The 14,545-nt window shown below is 37.6% G+C and overlaps 1 protein-coding gene across 4 annotated transcripts in view; it reads left to right on the plus strand.

Moving 5' to 3' along the window:
* The window catches only part of ROCK2 (Rho associated coiled-coil containing protein kinase 2), a 112,036-nt gene that overhangs the window by 83,536 nt on the left and 13,955 nt on the right, over window positions 1-14,545 (plus strand). For all 4 annotated transcript variants that reach the window (XM_075086810.1, XM_075086809.1, XM_075086811.1 and 1 more), the window contains exons 17-31: window positions 639-798; window positions 1,826-1,986; window positions 2,405-2,589; window positions 3,823-3,892; window positions 5,553-5,656; window positions 5,798-5,984; window positions 6,333-6,426; window positions 6,556-6,650; window positions 7,338-7,517; window positions 7,751-7,919; window positions 10,727-10,797; window positions 11,759-11,847; window positions 12,576-12,654; window positions 12,862-13,123; window positions 13,771-13,984. In XM_075086810.1, coding sequence (XP_074942911.1) covers window positions 639-798; window positions 1,826-1,986; window positions 2,405-2,589; window positions 3,823-3,892; window positions 5,553-5,656; window positions 5,798-5,984; window positions 6,333-6,426; window positions 6,556-6,650; window positions 7,338-7,517; window positions 7,751-7,919; window positions 10,727-10,797; window positions 11,759-11,847; window positions 12,576-12,654; window positions 12,862-13,123; window positions 13,771-13,984 — 2,120 coding nt within the window. The remainder of the gene's footprint in view (window positions 1-638; window positions 799-1,825; window positions 1,987-2,404; window positions 2,590-3,822; window positions 3,893-5,552; window positions 5,657-5,797; window positions 5,985-6,332; window positions 6,427-6,555; window positions 6,651-7,337; window positions 7,518-7,750; window positions 7,920-10,726; window positions 10,798-11,758; window positions 11,848-12,575; window positions 12,655-12,861; window positions 13,124-13,770; window positions 13,985-14,545) is intronic.

Raw genomic sequence — 14,545 nt, forward strand, 5'->3', positions numbered from 1 at the left:
TTACATACTTACGGAATTTTTAAATTTCTGCTTTTATGACATAAGACATGGAGACAAAACTATGCAAAAACTAAGCCTTGTTTTCAGTGTTCATTCTCGTTCTTTTGATTTTTTTTTTTGTTTATCGTTTTTGCAATATGGGAAGTGAGGGAAAAAAGAGGGCTTTTCCCTTTAGATCGTAATACATTATACTTCTAAAGTACGTGTACCCCAGCGTGTAGCTTAACAGTGCAGAAGTAACATTTAATTTCACCTGACTTTTTTTAAACTCTCAATATTACCAAAAATGAAAAAGCCTTCTGATAATATTTTTTTGACAAATTTGTCATTGAAACAAAAATATTGAAAAAATTCTTCAGTAATCTTAATCTTTGAGCTGCTGTTATTACAGAATGTTGGTTGTTAAGGCAGTAATTCTATAATTGTTTGCAACGGGGGCTGACATTGTGCATTTTTGGAGGGCTTTGACATCCATAGGAAAGCATTTGTAGAAATCAGTTCTTAGTTAGCTCCTTAGAGTCTGAGCTCGCTCTTCTACTCTTAGCATACTTTCAAGCAGCATGTTGTTGTTGTCCAAAAATTCTTCTTTAACCTGATGTATTTAATGTTTTATTTCAATGTAATTTCTTCTTCAACAGGAAAAGAGCAACATGGAAATAGATATGACGTATAAATTTAAAGTTATGCAGCAGAACCTTGAACAAGAAGAAGCTGAACATAAAGCCACAAAAGCACGATTAGCAGACAAAAATAAGATCTATGAGTCTATAGAGGAAGCAAAATCTGAAGCCATGAAAGGTATGTGTTTGACATCACAGTTGGACTTAGGTGTAAACTGTACGAAGTAGATAATACAATCTTTTAACACCAGTGGAAGCCTCGGTGTAGGCTTTTTTCCTTGATTCCCATGTTCTTTTTAAATATAGTGTCATAAAAAGTAGTCATAGTCCATTTGTCCTTGCTTTGCTAGGTTAAAGACACACTGTTTTAGTCTCAGAGTAAAACAGGTTCTCCATTGCCCACACCACTAATTCCTCTTCTGTGCTAGTGTATTCTGAATTATTTTTTAAACTTCTGTTACCAAAACTGCTTGAAACATTTTTGTTAAGAGCTTATATGTGTTCTTACTCAGTGTACTCACACCTTTTTGTGTCTTCCTAAATAAAATAAAACTTAACAATTTAAATATGTAGACCAGATAGAGTTAGAAATAGCAAAGCCTTTGCTAGGCTTCCATAGTCACTGTGCATATTCTGGTGCATCTCATGACAATTTAAATCTGTTGGAGAGAGGGATTATTACCAAACAATTCCAGAAGATGCCCCTTACTTTTGAATTGAGTGGCTTATGTTTACTGCATCTACTTAAAAAGCTGCCTACAGGTCCTGTCCTTCCAGATGTTCAAAAGAAGCACAAATGATTCAGTGACAGTGGCTAGATCACTTGGCATATCAGGTTCCTGAACAACTTCAGCTCTTTAAACAATTTCAGATTATCATAGTCAAAGCAACACTTCAGTAAATTTAGGTGGATTATTTTTTAAAATCCACCCTTTTTATCCGTCTCAGATGTGTTGCAGATAAACTGGAAGTTATCTTGAAACTCAAAAGTAGGAAGTAGCTGTCAGTCAGGAATGCTTGCAAAAGCATCCTCTGGGAGTGAGTTTACTGTGACCATTTTAATGAACCACTCTTCAGCAGTCTTCCTCTTCAGTGTTAAAACGTTAAGCATGTTGTTCATTGTTAAATGGGATAGACCTCCTCCCCTCACCCTCCCAAATCCCCTGCTTTACACTGACTGACATCTTAAATCTCTTGCTTCACAGAAATGGAGAAGAAACTCTTGGAAGAGAGAGCTTTAAAGCAGAAAGTAGAAAATCGGTTGTTAGAAGCTGAAAAGCAGTGCTCCATGTTGGACTGTGATCTCAAACAATCACAACAGAAAATCAATGAGCTCCTTAGGCAAAAGGATATACTAAATGAAGATGTAAGGAACAATGGCAAAAGGGGTCCTGAGTGGAACCTGATTTTCTATGTTGTAATATTTTCCCTCTTATGACTATATTTAGGAAAGTTTGTGAATGAAAATGGCAGCAGCTTCTTCCTTCTCTGTATTTGGAGCTTTAAAAAGTCTACTTTATAGAGTGTGGTTTCGTTTTTCTGAAATGTTTCAGCATTATTGATCCTAAAAAGTTTTTCTTCTGGAATGTAAAATGCTGTGAAATTGACATGGGAAAACTAGCTCATTTATTGTCTGCTGATGCCTTTATTCAGGAAACAGCTTCGGCTTATCAAAAGATGGAGGCATGTTGTACAGAAGTGTAGAGGGAGTCAATAAGAGACACTTTAAATATTGCTTTCCTGTGTAGGTCTGTAAAATTGACAAGTTTCTGTTTATTTTTCAGGTAAAAAACCTGACGTTAAAAATAGAGCAAGAAACACAAAAGCGCTGTCTCACTCAAAATGACCTCAAGATGCAAACGCAACAGGTCAACACCTTGAAAATGTCAGAGAAGCAGTTAAAACAGGAGAATAACCATCTTCAGGAAATCAAATTAAGTCTGGAAAAACAAAATAATGAACTCCGCAAGTATGCAGAGTTGCTCTGTATTTTTTAATAATGTTACTGGTTTGTAATTATTTTTTGGCAAAAGCTGAGAACAATACTAATTTTAAATATCTGCTACACAGAATATGCTCTTTTACAGTGAAAACCTTAATTGTTTAAAATCATTTACAGTCACTGTAGTTGAGATTTGCCCTACTTATTCAGCAATGTATAGATTTCTAGTAAAAGATATTTGTTACCCTGAAAATCGTGAAAAACAGGAGTGTGAGGACTTCAGAGAAACACTTATTTAACAGGAAATCTAGGTTTGGTTTTGGGTTTGTTTTTTTTGGTTGGGTTTGGGTTTTTTTCTAATTATGTGTGGTTTCATTGAGGAGGAAGGTTACTGGCATTGTTAGTCCAGGAGAGCTCATGAGAACTGGAAATGGATACAAATACAGAGCTGTGAAGCATAACCATTGGAAATATCCGGCACTAAAGTTGTTCAAACACATCTGTTGGGCCTTCAAACAGGAGTTGTGTTAAATCCCAACAGTTCCTCAAGGTCTTACACGCAATATTTGCACCTGATATAAATAAATATTTTTTTTTAACATAAAGAACATTCTTGTGAAGGAAAAGACAACTTTAGCACACATACCGGATGAATCTCATTCTTAGCGCCTTTATGACTCCGAGGGTTTATTTCCTTGTGTTATCTTTCCTGTCGGCAAGGTGCAGTTGCTCACCTAGCAGGTGGCAACATGTGACAGTTGTTGTAATGTGGAACACTGGCAGAAATCTTCTCTGCTGCATTACTGTTCTTTGTTATGGACTAATTGACTTTCTGAGTTGTTTTAGTAACAGATGAATTCAAGAAATGGTGCGTGTCAAAGAATACAGTCATAGTTTCACTGACCGAGCTCTAGCCAGCAAGAGACCCAAAACAATCTGACAGATCAGTGGTGTTTTACATGGAAGTAAAATTCTGTCAGTGGCCGTTGGCTTTATCAGTGTCTCTTACTGGTTAAACTGTGTGACACTGTTGTAGTTAAGTGTGTTAACAGTATAAAACTGGCTCCTTATTACTGCAGTTTTCTCAGCAGTACAAGTGAAGAAGAGAGTTGGTACTGAGAGGAAGCCTCAGGTTTAATTGCTGACCGTACTTTGGTCAGGAAATGACTGAAGATCTTAAGAGTGTAAATGCTGTCTTTTCCATTTACTGGTTTGGAATATCTTCCTTCTTTTCTTTTAAAGTATGTTATTCCTTTCTAGGGAACGTCAAGAAGCAGATGGGCAAATGAAAGAGCTTCAAGACCAACTTGAAGCTGAACAGTATTTCTCAGTATGTTTTATGCTTCTTTATTTTTATACTAACCTATTTACAAAGTACAATGTTAGGTTTTCTTCCTCCTCAGAGATCAGGCGTACCACATGTCTAACCTAAAGCTAATAGTTTTTCTTGTGTCTGTTTTTAGCCTTGTCTGCAGCCTTGTCATCACTTCTTGTATCATTGAGCAGTATGAAAGAGCTTGTTAAGAAATGTCCTGGCTTCGGAAGGGAGTCCCAAACACAGTTTAGAGGGAGGGAGGAGTCAAGAAGCTGATTTTTCCATAGTGTGAACAATTTTATGCATGTTTGAAGACTTTTGCAGTCAGCATCTCTTCCATGCTGCATGGAAGAGCTGTATTCTCAGTATCATGTGGTGTGACGAAACATGTGTGTCCAAGGCTTGCAAGGAAATTTTTGCATTACAGGCAAACTTGGTAGAGATCTGTGCTGGTTTGACCCTGGCTGGATGCCAGGTGCCCACTGAAGCCACTCTGTCACACCCCCTCCTCAGCTGGACAGGGGAGAGGAAATATAACTTAAGGGTTGTGGGCTGAGATAAGGACGTGGGTCAGGAGCAGGAAAAGGTGGATGCCCAGAGGAGGCTGTGACCCCATGGGAAGCCCGTGCTGGAGGAGGCTCCTGGCAGGACCTGTGACCCCATGGGGGACCTGCACTGGAGCAGCCTGTTCCTGAAGGACTGAACGCCCTGGAAGGGACGCCATGCTGCAGCAATTCGTGAAGAACTGTAGCCCATGGGAAGGACTCATGTTGGAGAAGTTCATGGAGGGCTGTCTCCTGAGGGAGGGACCACATGCTGGAGCAGGGGAAGAGTGTGGGGAGTCCTCCCATGAGAGGGAAGGAGCAGCAGAGACAAAGTGTGATGAACTGACCACAACCCCCATTCCCCGTCCCGCTGCGCTGCTCGTGGGGAGGAGGCAGAGAAATGGGGAGTGAAGTTAAGCCTGAAAAGAAGGGAGGGATGGGGAGAAAGTGTTTTAAGATTTGGTTTTATTGGCAATAAACTAATTTCCCCAGGTTGCGTCTGGTTTGCCCATGATGGTAATTGCTGAGTGATCTCTCTTTGTCCTTATCTCAACCCACGAGCCTTTTGTTATATTTTCTGTCCCCTGTCCAGCTGAAGAGGGGCAGTGATAGAGTGGCTTGGTGGGCACCTGGCATCCAGCCAGGGTCAACCCAGCACAACTTCTTTTTGCTCTTCAAATGTCGTGTTGTTTTATTGGATTTTTATACGGTTATGATCTAAATTCTCCCTCCCTCCCTCTGTGTGGCAAAGATATAAAATAGTAGGGGAAAAAAAACAGTTACTGATTTTCCTTGTTTCTGATACTTCTGATTTTCTATAAAATAGTGATATTCACATTCAGAGTTGCTTTAACAGTATGCTTGCAAACATATAATATGTATATCATACATTCATCCACTCACCGATACACAAGTTAAAAAAAAAGTGAACAAGAAGAAAGTAAAATAACGAAAACATATTTGGGAGTGATGATGATGTTTTGTTAAATTTAGAGAAGGCATTGCACAATTATCCTCCAACTGAGTGTGTGATTAAAGAATTGCAGGCAGTGTCATCTTGTATCATTTTTGTGTTCCTTCAAGCTAGAATATGCAAATCGCACCCTTTTCTATCCAACTTTGTATTCTAGACTCTCTACAAGACGCAAGTTCGAGAACTTAAAGAAGAATGTGAAGAAAAGACCAAACTTTGTAAAGAAATGCAGCAAAAGATCCAGGAGTTACAGGACGAGAGGTAGATTTTACTAGTTGCACTACTAATATATAAAATATTAAGAAGGCATTTCTTTTATTATTTTTTAACTCCTCCCCCCTGCCATAACCTCCCATTTTTTTAATGTTAATAGAGTTAATATCATGTATCAATAATTTGCAGAGATTCCTTGGCTGCTCAGCTAGAGATTACTTTGACAAAAGCAGATTCGGAACAACTTGCACGTTCCATTGCTGAAGAACAGTACTCTGATTTGGAAAAAGAGAAGATTATGAAAGAGCTGGAGATTAAAGAGATGATGGCTAGGCATAAACAGGAACTTACTGAGAAAGATGCCACCATAGCCTCTGTGAGTAATATGAATCATAATTTTGGTAGAGGTTTACATGGGCTTGAGTTTTATTTGCTTTTTGAGTTATTGTTATTTAGCATTCTTAGAGGTAAGTGATATACAAGTATATCTGACACTTTAAAAATACTTATTTTCTATGAATGAAATAAAAACCCCCCCCCCCCCTTATGTTTCTTCCATGCCATCTCTCTGATCGTTCGTTCTTCTGTGTCCCTACCCCTCTTACATAAAATCCTCTTATCCATATCCTGGTTTCACTCTGCAGCATTTCCTTCTGTCCAGTAATGCTTTCATACGCCAAACGTTTGTTTTGTTTCATAGTCACATGTACTTCTTGTTTTGTAGTTGGAGGAAGCAAATAGGACACTAACTAGTGATGTGGCTAATCTTGCTAATGAGAAAGAAGAACTAAATAATAAACTGAAGGAAGTACAAGAACGTATGTATTCTCTGAACCAAATGTAATTTAATTTGAAACCAGTTTTGTTCTTTAATAGCACTATTTTCTTTTGTAATGAGCCTTCATAGATTTTTTTTTTTGTTGTTGTTGTTAATTACCTTGCTACAGAAATTACAAAGCTAAAAGAAGAAGAAGCAAATGTAGGAAATATTAAAGCACAATATGAGAAACAGTTGTTGAATGAAAGAACGTTGAAAACCCAGGTAAGCAAATGTATCTAAATGAATGAAGGGATAGTGTTCATTAATTAAATAATTTTTAATAGAAAACTTTCCGTGGTAAACTATATACCATTAACACTTTATTCTTTTTTTTGCCCTGAAACAAAATATATTGTTTTGGTGGGGGTTTGCTGTTGTTGTTTGTTCTACTAAGTAGACTTTCAGTGTAGTGAAACTGCTTCCTCATGATTTATTACAGAGGAACTCCTAATCCAGATGGAGTCCACCAGCAAAAGTCTTAATTTGAGTAAACTGAAATAATATTTTACTAGTTTCCATCTTGATTCATATTCCTCTGTAAATTCCATAAACCAGTATATTTCTGATTTTAAGCTAGATTTTTGGTTTTTTAGAACAAGTGCCATTTTAATCTAAAGATACATTTTTGGGCTAGCTAATGGACATGGAAGAGAATATTTAAATGAGCAGAAGCATTCAAATCAAATGCTTGCTTAAAGTGAAAATGGCATCACTACCTTCTTTTCAGTTTTGAGTAGTACATTGAATTAAAGCAACTTTATAGTACTAAATATGCAGGGGTCTTAGTTTACAGTTAGGTTAAAAGTGTCTGGTTGTGGATGGGAGAGAAGACGTTATTTCTTCAGGATGTAACTCTGTGTATTTATGGGTGTGGTTTTTGTCTTTTTATTTTCCTCCCTCCATGGGAAGGCTGTGAATAAATTGGCTGAGATCATGAACCGGAAGGGTCCAGTCAAACGTGGAGCTGACACTGATGTACGGCGGAAGGAAAAGGAAAATAGGAAACTACATATGGAACTGAAGTCTGAACGAGAAAAGTTAACCCAAATGATGATCAAATATCAGAAGGAAATCAACGAAATGCAGGCGGTAAGATCCTTTTGCAACTACAAACTTTGGTAGCATTTTCTGTAATTACCATTGAATTGACACAGGCTTTAAGGTAGCGCGTACAGTCTCTATTCCTCCGTTTCTCGTGACTGAAAGAAGTATGCATTACATATATTGAGATTGGCTGCAAAATCTGCATAATTTTCCACTTATATTTTCTCTGGATAACTGATTATTGTGATAATAGGAAATCTTGTAATTTATCCTTACAGCAAATAGCAGAAGAGAGTCAGATACGGATTGAACTCCAGATGACTTTGGACAGCAAAGACAGTGACATCGAACAGCTTCGTTCACAGCTCCAGTCATTACACATTGGTCTAGACAACAGTAGCATAGGCAGTGGACCTGGAGATGCTGACGCAGATGATGGATTCCCCGGTATGTTAATTTTATCAACATTTCTGTATTAATTGGTTTTATATCACCATTTTACCACAGAAGCGGAAGTATTAAATAATTCTCTCATGATTCTGTGGCTTTCCATCTTCAGGTATTTCTGGCATCTTATTAATGCTTTGGTAGTGATCACTATCCACCTACTAACTAAATCTGTCTGTAATCATACTTCATCTTAAATTTATTTAAATAAATTTGTTTTTAAAAATTCTACTGTACCCCATTAAAACTAAATATTTTTTTCCACTTTATTGTGGTGGTTACTTTGCAATTACTGTGTTATGTGATTAAATGTAAAACTAATACTCTCTTCTTCGAGATTCTGTTTTGACTTTTTTTCTACCTTTTTCCTCCTTTATGCTTTCTGTTTAGTCCATATCACTCAATCCCACACTATGGAATCCATGTCTTTTACCTACCAGCACTCTTCTACCTCTGTCAGTATTGCCACTAAGCCTTCCAGTTCTCGCATGCTTCTCGATTCTGATTCTGACTCAGAGGAGGAACCTTTGTCTTGTTCCCACAGCCCAACAGAAGTTGATAGCACAGGTGACATCCCTGAGAACTGTTTGGTTTTGTTCTTACCGTGTCCTTTTCTCTCTTTCAAAACTAACATTATTAATACATTATTTAAGACAGACAAACAAAAAACCCCAAACCCAAATCTGGCAGTAAACAAACTGCAGTGGCAGTAAATGTTGCCATCAAAGACATTAAAAAGTTTGTGTGAACAAATAACTGGCCTGTTTTCTCTAAATGTTTATAGATGCTCACTGCTATTTATAAAACCATCAGTTTTATTAAAGCATTGAATAAATGAGCCTTATGGCCTTGTTTCCAAGGTAGCCTCTATCCAGTATCTGCAGCTCTCTGTAGGACCCTAAGATACTAGATACCAAAAAGTCAAATCTTTGTCTTTAAGTGAAGTGTGGAGACATTGAGCACCTCACCATCTAAATGTACGTTATTTCCTCATAGAAATTCACTCTTCTGAGTGTTACTTTGTTTTGCCTTATTTCAAAGGGAAAATTTAGTCATTTTTCCAGATACAGGAAGCATATAATGAAATGATATGGCTCTGGTACAACAGGGCTTTGTTTTACTAATTCTTATTTATTTTATATGACTACACATAAACTGTGTTGAACAAAACTTGCGTTTAGTGTTAACATCAGAGGTGGTTTTTTAATTATATTCAAATGTCTGTATTTCACTTGAGGTTCCTTTAAAGTGTGAATACCTTTCCACTGAAGGCAAAACTTGTTTGGGAATATTGACAGTAGTTCATCAAACTAGAATAAAGAATAATGCATTTCCTCTGTTTTGCTCATTCTCTGTTTTTTTTTCTATGAGGCTTCTAATAAAAGAATTGTTAAGTACATACATAACTTTTCCTTGTTTTAGCTGCTGTTGTGGTATCTGCATGGTTTTGTTTTGTTCTAAAGTGGAAATCATATCTAAACTAGGACTTTTTCAGACATAATTAGAACAGATTGGAGGTGTGGTAGTTGTGTTCTGTTGGGTTTTTCCCTCCTACTGTTTATAAGCATGTACTGTGAAAATTTTGCAATATTCTGGCCTTTCTCCGATCCACCAGAAATGAAGTAGCATAACCAGAAACTCTCATTTTGCCCAATGTCATGCTGTAGTATTAGAGACTACAGAGAAAAATAGGAACGATATTAATGCATATTTTTTCCACACAATTAACAAACTACTCATGCGTCCTGGATGTGGGGAGGGATTTTTTGCATCAGCATTATGCTCGCTACCTTTGTACGCCCTCTGATGAGAAAGAAAATAGCTTTTGTAATTTTGGAGCGTGCTTATGCTCCTTTCATGTTTTTGTGTTTGTTGATACTTCAGGCTTCAGTAATTTTGATTTGGAGGTTCCATGGCAGCGGTAGAGGTTATCTGCTAGGGTGGGTTACTCATTAGGAAAATACTATTGCAGTTGAGTAGTTTCTCTAATAAAACATAGGAAAAAGAAATGCTTGTATTAAGTGCAGCTATAAAATAGGGTCAAAGGCCATGTGGTACTATGTAATTACCAAGCACTAGGTGTGATCCTGGTGAGCTTTTGGTTACTACTGAAATGTGTGTGTCAAACAACAGCTGTTCTGTTAATACTGTTAATAAAGTCAATCTGACTAACTAACGTAGCAGTGCACTATGAAATGTTGCAAGTGAGTGAAAGGGCAGTTGAATTTAGGCGAGGCCTAAGGATTAGCCAAAAATTACTTTTTTGCATTAGAAAGCCTAGGAGATTTAGGCAGAATTAGAAAAGAGAAAAATTGACAGAAAAAATGAGTTAGAATACTAAACTTCTGAAATTTTACCCAGTGTATAGAGGATCCAGGTTACTGGTGGTGGTAGTTTGCCTTTTTTTGTCTTGAACTGGATGTTGTGTGGTCTGTACTAATATCTGCAGATGCTGTTTTTAAAAGGTAAAGGTTGATAGACGTAAGCATTTTAAGTCTTGAAAAAATTACTAAAGGGAATGTGTGTGCTGTAAGTGCAAGTTTGTTCCTCCCCTTCTTCCTCGTGCCTACTACTTTTTTGTGATTGCATTGTTGGTTATTGGCTGTATTCAAGAATACACCACTTAATTTATTCCTGACCATTTACTGCGATGAACTTTGCAAGACCTTGTAGTTTTAAATAGTTCATGTTCTCATGTTTGCTCTGTTGCTTTATTATTCATCTTCAATAACTATTTGGATGCACAGTACTCTCAAAAATGGCGTTCTGTGAATATTTATGTTCTTCAATATATATTTTTTTTTCAGAATCAAGATTGGAAGGCTGGCTATCACTGCCTGTTAGAAACAACACTAAAAAATTTGGATGGGTTAAAAAGGTGAGAAAACCAGATTTATGATCTTGTTTCACGTGTAGTCTGGATTTTAAATTTACTTCAGATTTTTGACACTTTAATTTTTCTTTGATGTATGTTCTCCCGTTACTTAAATACGTAAAATACGTTAGCTGGTATAGCTACGACTGAGAGGAGCAGGTTGAGACAATTTTAATAGGTTAAGACACTTCTTTGTCCAGCCAGAGGTGAGAACAGCCATTCATGATCTTCAAACACTTGTACATTCCGCCATAAGCGGAATTCCCAGCAGTATTACGTAGCTGGAATTTAGCAGAGTCTGGAAGCAGATGCCCTCGACAAATTCCTTATTTAGGAGATAAAACTAACAACTACTCATCTGCCTTGTGCAGCCTTCACTCATTTACTGCTCTTCAGTAGCCTCTTTGATGGGCTTTTGCCCACAGAGTAACTACACAGTTTCAGACCAGTTCATTCGCTGCTCAGACTGTTCATTCTGGACAAAATTCTGGAAATAGGATGTGTTCTAAGTTTCTTTTATGAAAATTGCTGGCAACACTGCTAGGTATAACAGGGATCTTTGTGAGTGTAATCCCTATCAGTTGTGAACTGCATGTGTGAAATAGGCACCATAAGATGACAGTTACTCTCACTACCAGTCCAAGTAAAATAGAAATGAAAAGCTTTTATCTGACTTTCATCCAGACTTTCATTTTTATCTCTTCATAGGTACTTAAATCTGTTTAAGTGTCAATCTGATAAAATAAATTGATTTGTCAGGTAATCAGAATTTTTTGTTGTTGTGCAATGAATTTATTGGCAAATCATGGATTTAGAATATGGTACTACTGTTGTCTATTTGGCTACCATTTAATAAAATTGTACAAAAACATTGCTGTGATATCTGGTAATCGCTGTGACATCTTTGACATCTGTGCTGAGCTTGATTGAAACATATATTTCATCCTTTTCTGTCTCTTAACAGTATGTAATAGTAAGCAGTAAGAAGATCCTGTTCTACGACAGCGAACAAGATAAAGAACAATCTAATCCCTATATGGTATTAGATATAGAGTAAGTATCATCACGTGACATTTCTTCTTCTGATTTGTAGGTGAACTTTGTCCGAAAGACTTTGATAAAAGGCCTTCAGAGGCCCAGTCTGGGAGCGCAGTGTCAGATGGGGCATGCTTTTGCAATGTGAAGTACAGAGCTGGGAGCTTAAGTATCCCTTGTAGGCGGTGGTGCAGCAGTAGTGTGGTGCTCAGCCTGGTACAGGCCGCTCTGTTGAGCTCTGGTGTCACTGAACTGCTTCCACTAGCGCAGCTGACCTACCTCACGTATGCACTGTAGCAAAAAATGTTAAGAGAACTGTAATGAAGAGACTATAATTTTCAGTGTTTATACATTTTCACTTAGAACATGTCCTTATGGGTGGGTTGATAGTTAATTTATTTTCTTAATAAATATAGAATGTGGTTATTCAGAGGCTGGAGCGTGGGGAGAGGATTGTGTTAGAAAGCTACCAGCAATCATTAAAGTTACGTGATGTTGGCTTTTGGGTGCTGTCATTTTTTTTTCACAAATATAGCCAGATACTTATGACTTCATTTTATCTAGGTTTCTGGAAGTTCATGTGCAGGACTGAAAGATAGAACTTTAATCAAGTGATTAGAAATTTGTACTGATAAATCTTTAATGGCTCTAAGTCTTAATGTGGTATGTTGTATCCTAACCTGACATTTTAAATTCATTGTTTTGGTAACGTTAATTTTTGTCCTTATTGAAATAATTTCCTATAGCAAACTCTTCCATGTCCGACCAGTCACTCAGACTGATGTGTACAGAGCAGACTCCAAGGAAATTCCTAGGATATTCCAGGTATTCAGTAATAAATTAATGTTTCTATTGTAACAAAGATGGTATTTCACACATTGTCAAAAATATAACTTTGTCTAATGGAATGCTCACTAAAAAAAACTTGAAAAAAAACCCCATTCCATTGTATTTCTTCAATCTTTCTACTTAATTACTCTGAATTTCCATTTGTCCTATAGGAGTACTGAGATGATTTTGCTTTGATTTCAGATTCTATACGCAAATGAAGGAGAGAGCAAAAAGGAACAGGAATTTCCTGTGGAGCCCATGGGAGAGAAGTCAAATTATATTTGTCACAAGGGACATGAGTTTATACCTACTCTTTATCACTTTCCAACCAATTGTGAAGCTTGTATGAAGCCACTGTGGCATATGTTTAAACCTCCTCCTGCTCTAGAATGTCGCCGTTGCCATATCAAATGTCACAAAGATCACATGGATAAAAAAGAAGAGATTATAGCACCTTGCAAAGGTAAATAGCAGGTATTTGAATGTGCATATAGTCACTGGAGCCACAGGGCATTCTAACAGATCTGAGGATTCTAGTGGTGATCTGACACCAACTAAACATGAACAGGTAGGGGTTTCTTTTATTAGTGCGTAGCCGTCAGAACCTTTCTAAGGGCGTCTATCTGCGGATCAGCTCACTGCTGTGAGTTAATGGCATGTGGCCAATATACCTACATACCTGCTGTGTTGTCAGCATCACGCAGTGAAGCGTGGTAGTTGTAAGGCTGCTCCACTGCATGTTGTGCTGGGTTGCTGTACGAAACGATAGCGTTAGTGCATGTTATGAAATAGATGATGCTCAGTGAAGTTTATTCCTTTCTTGGGCTCAGGCATACCTTTTTTGTGTTACCCTTCCTTGTTTTTTTTCTGTGTGAGTGTGTGTCTTCCATAGTACTAAGTTGTTACCCACTAAACGCAAGGAGGAGGCACTGTCAGCAACCAGGAAACATAAAGTTTGGCAAAATCTGGTTCTCTGTGCTTTTGCTTTCTCTGCTGATGTGTCTTTGTGTTGACTGTGAGAGTATGGTAATCTGACAACTAATTTTTGATGTGGGAACGCATTTAGAATAATTACAATATTCATTTTTATTTAAAAAATTCTTATTACAGTGTACTATGATATTTCAACGGCAAAGAATCTACTACTGTTAGCTAATTCTACAGAAGAACAGCAAAAATGGGTGAGCCGACTGGTGAAAAAAATACCCAAGAAGCCTCCAGCACCAGACCCCTTTGCTCGATCTTCTCCCAGAACTTCCATGAAGGTACAGCCAAACCAGTCCATCAGACGACCAAGTCGACAGCTTCCTCCAAACAAACCAAGGTGACACAAGAGCTGCTATTTAGTTTATGGTTTTACTTTACTACAATTAATGTTGTGTATGTTGACGAGGACAGTTGACCACAAATGCTGTTGACTACTGACATGGGATCTAGCCTGTCATCTTCTAGAAACCTCAGCTATGTTATAAGAAGAGCCACTGTGTTTGTTCCCTTGTGTAAAGCACCTTGCATTACCTGTTAGTTAACCCTACCGTACTGATAATGTATCCTATTGCTCTTGCATGTAATAGGCAGAACTTGCAACATCGTCCTTAGCCTAATAGTTCTGTGAGCTGGCAGCTGGTAGGGAAAACGGGGTTCAACTAGACAAAGGGTCAGTGAGAGGGGTGTGAAGATTTAAAAAAAGAAAAAACAATTTTCAAGATGGCCACTACTGGACCTGGTTTGAAGTTGAGCAACAAAGTTAGGTGCTTGTGGTTCTAATGAACCTTGGAGAGAATTAGGTGCCTGCAAAAAGCAGTCTAGAACTCCTTACGCATAGCAAAAGACTACACGTCTTTTGTTTCTTATTGCTTGGTTTTGAGGCATGTGTTTGAATTCC

The sequence above is a fragment of the Phalacrocorax aristotelis genome, chromosome 3 (assembly GCF_949628215.1).
Source record: "Phalacrocorax aristotelis chromosome 3, bGulAri2.1, whole genome shotgun sequence".
Taxonomy (NCBI): domain Eukaryota; kingdom Metazoa; phylum Chordata; class Aves; order Suliformes; family Phalacrocoracidae; genus Phalacrocorax; species Phalacrocorax aristotelis.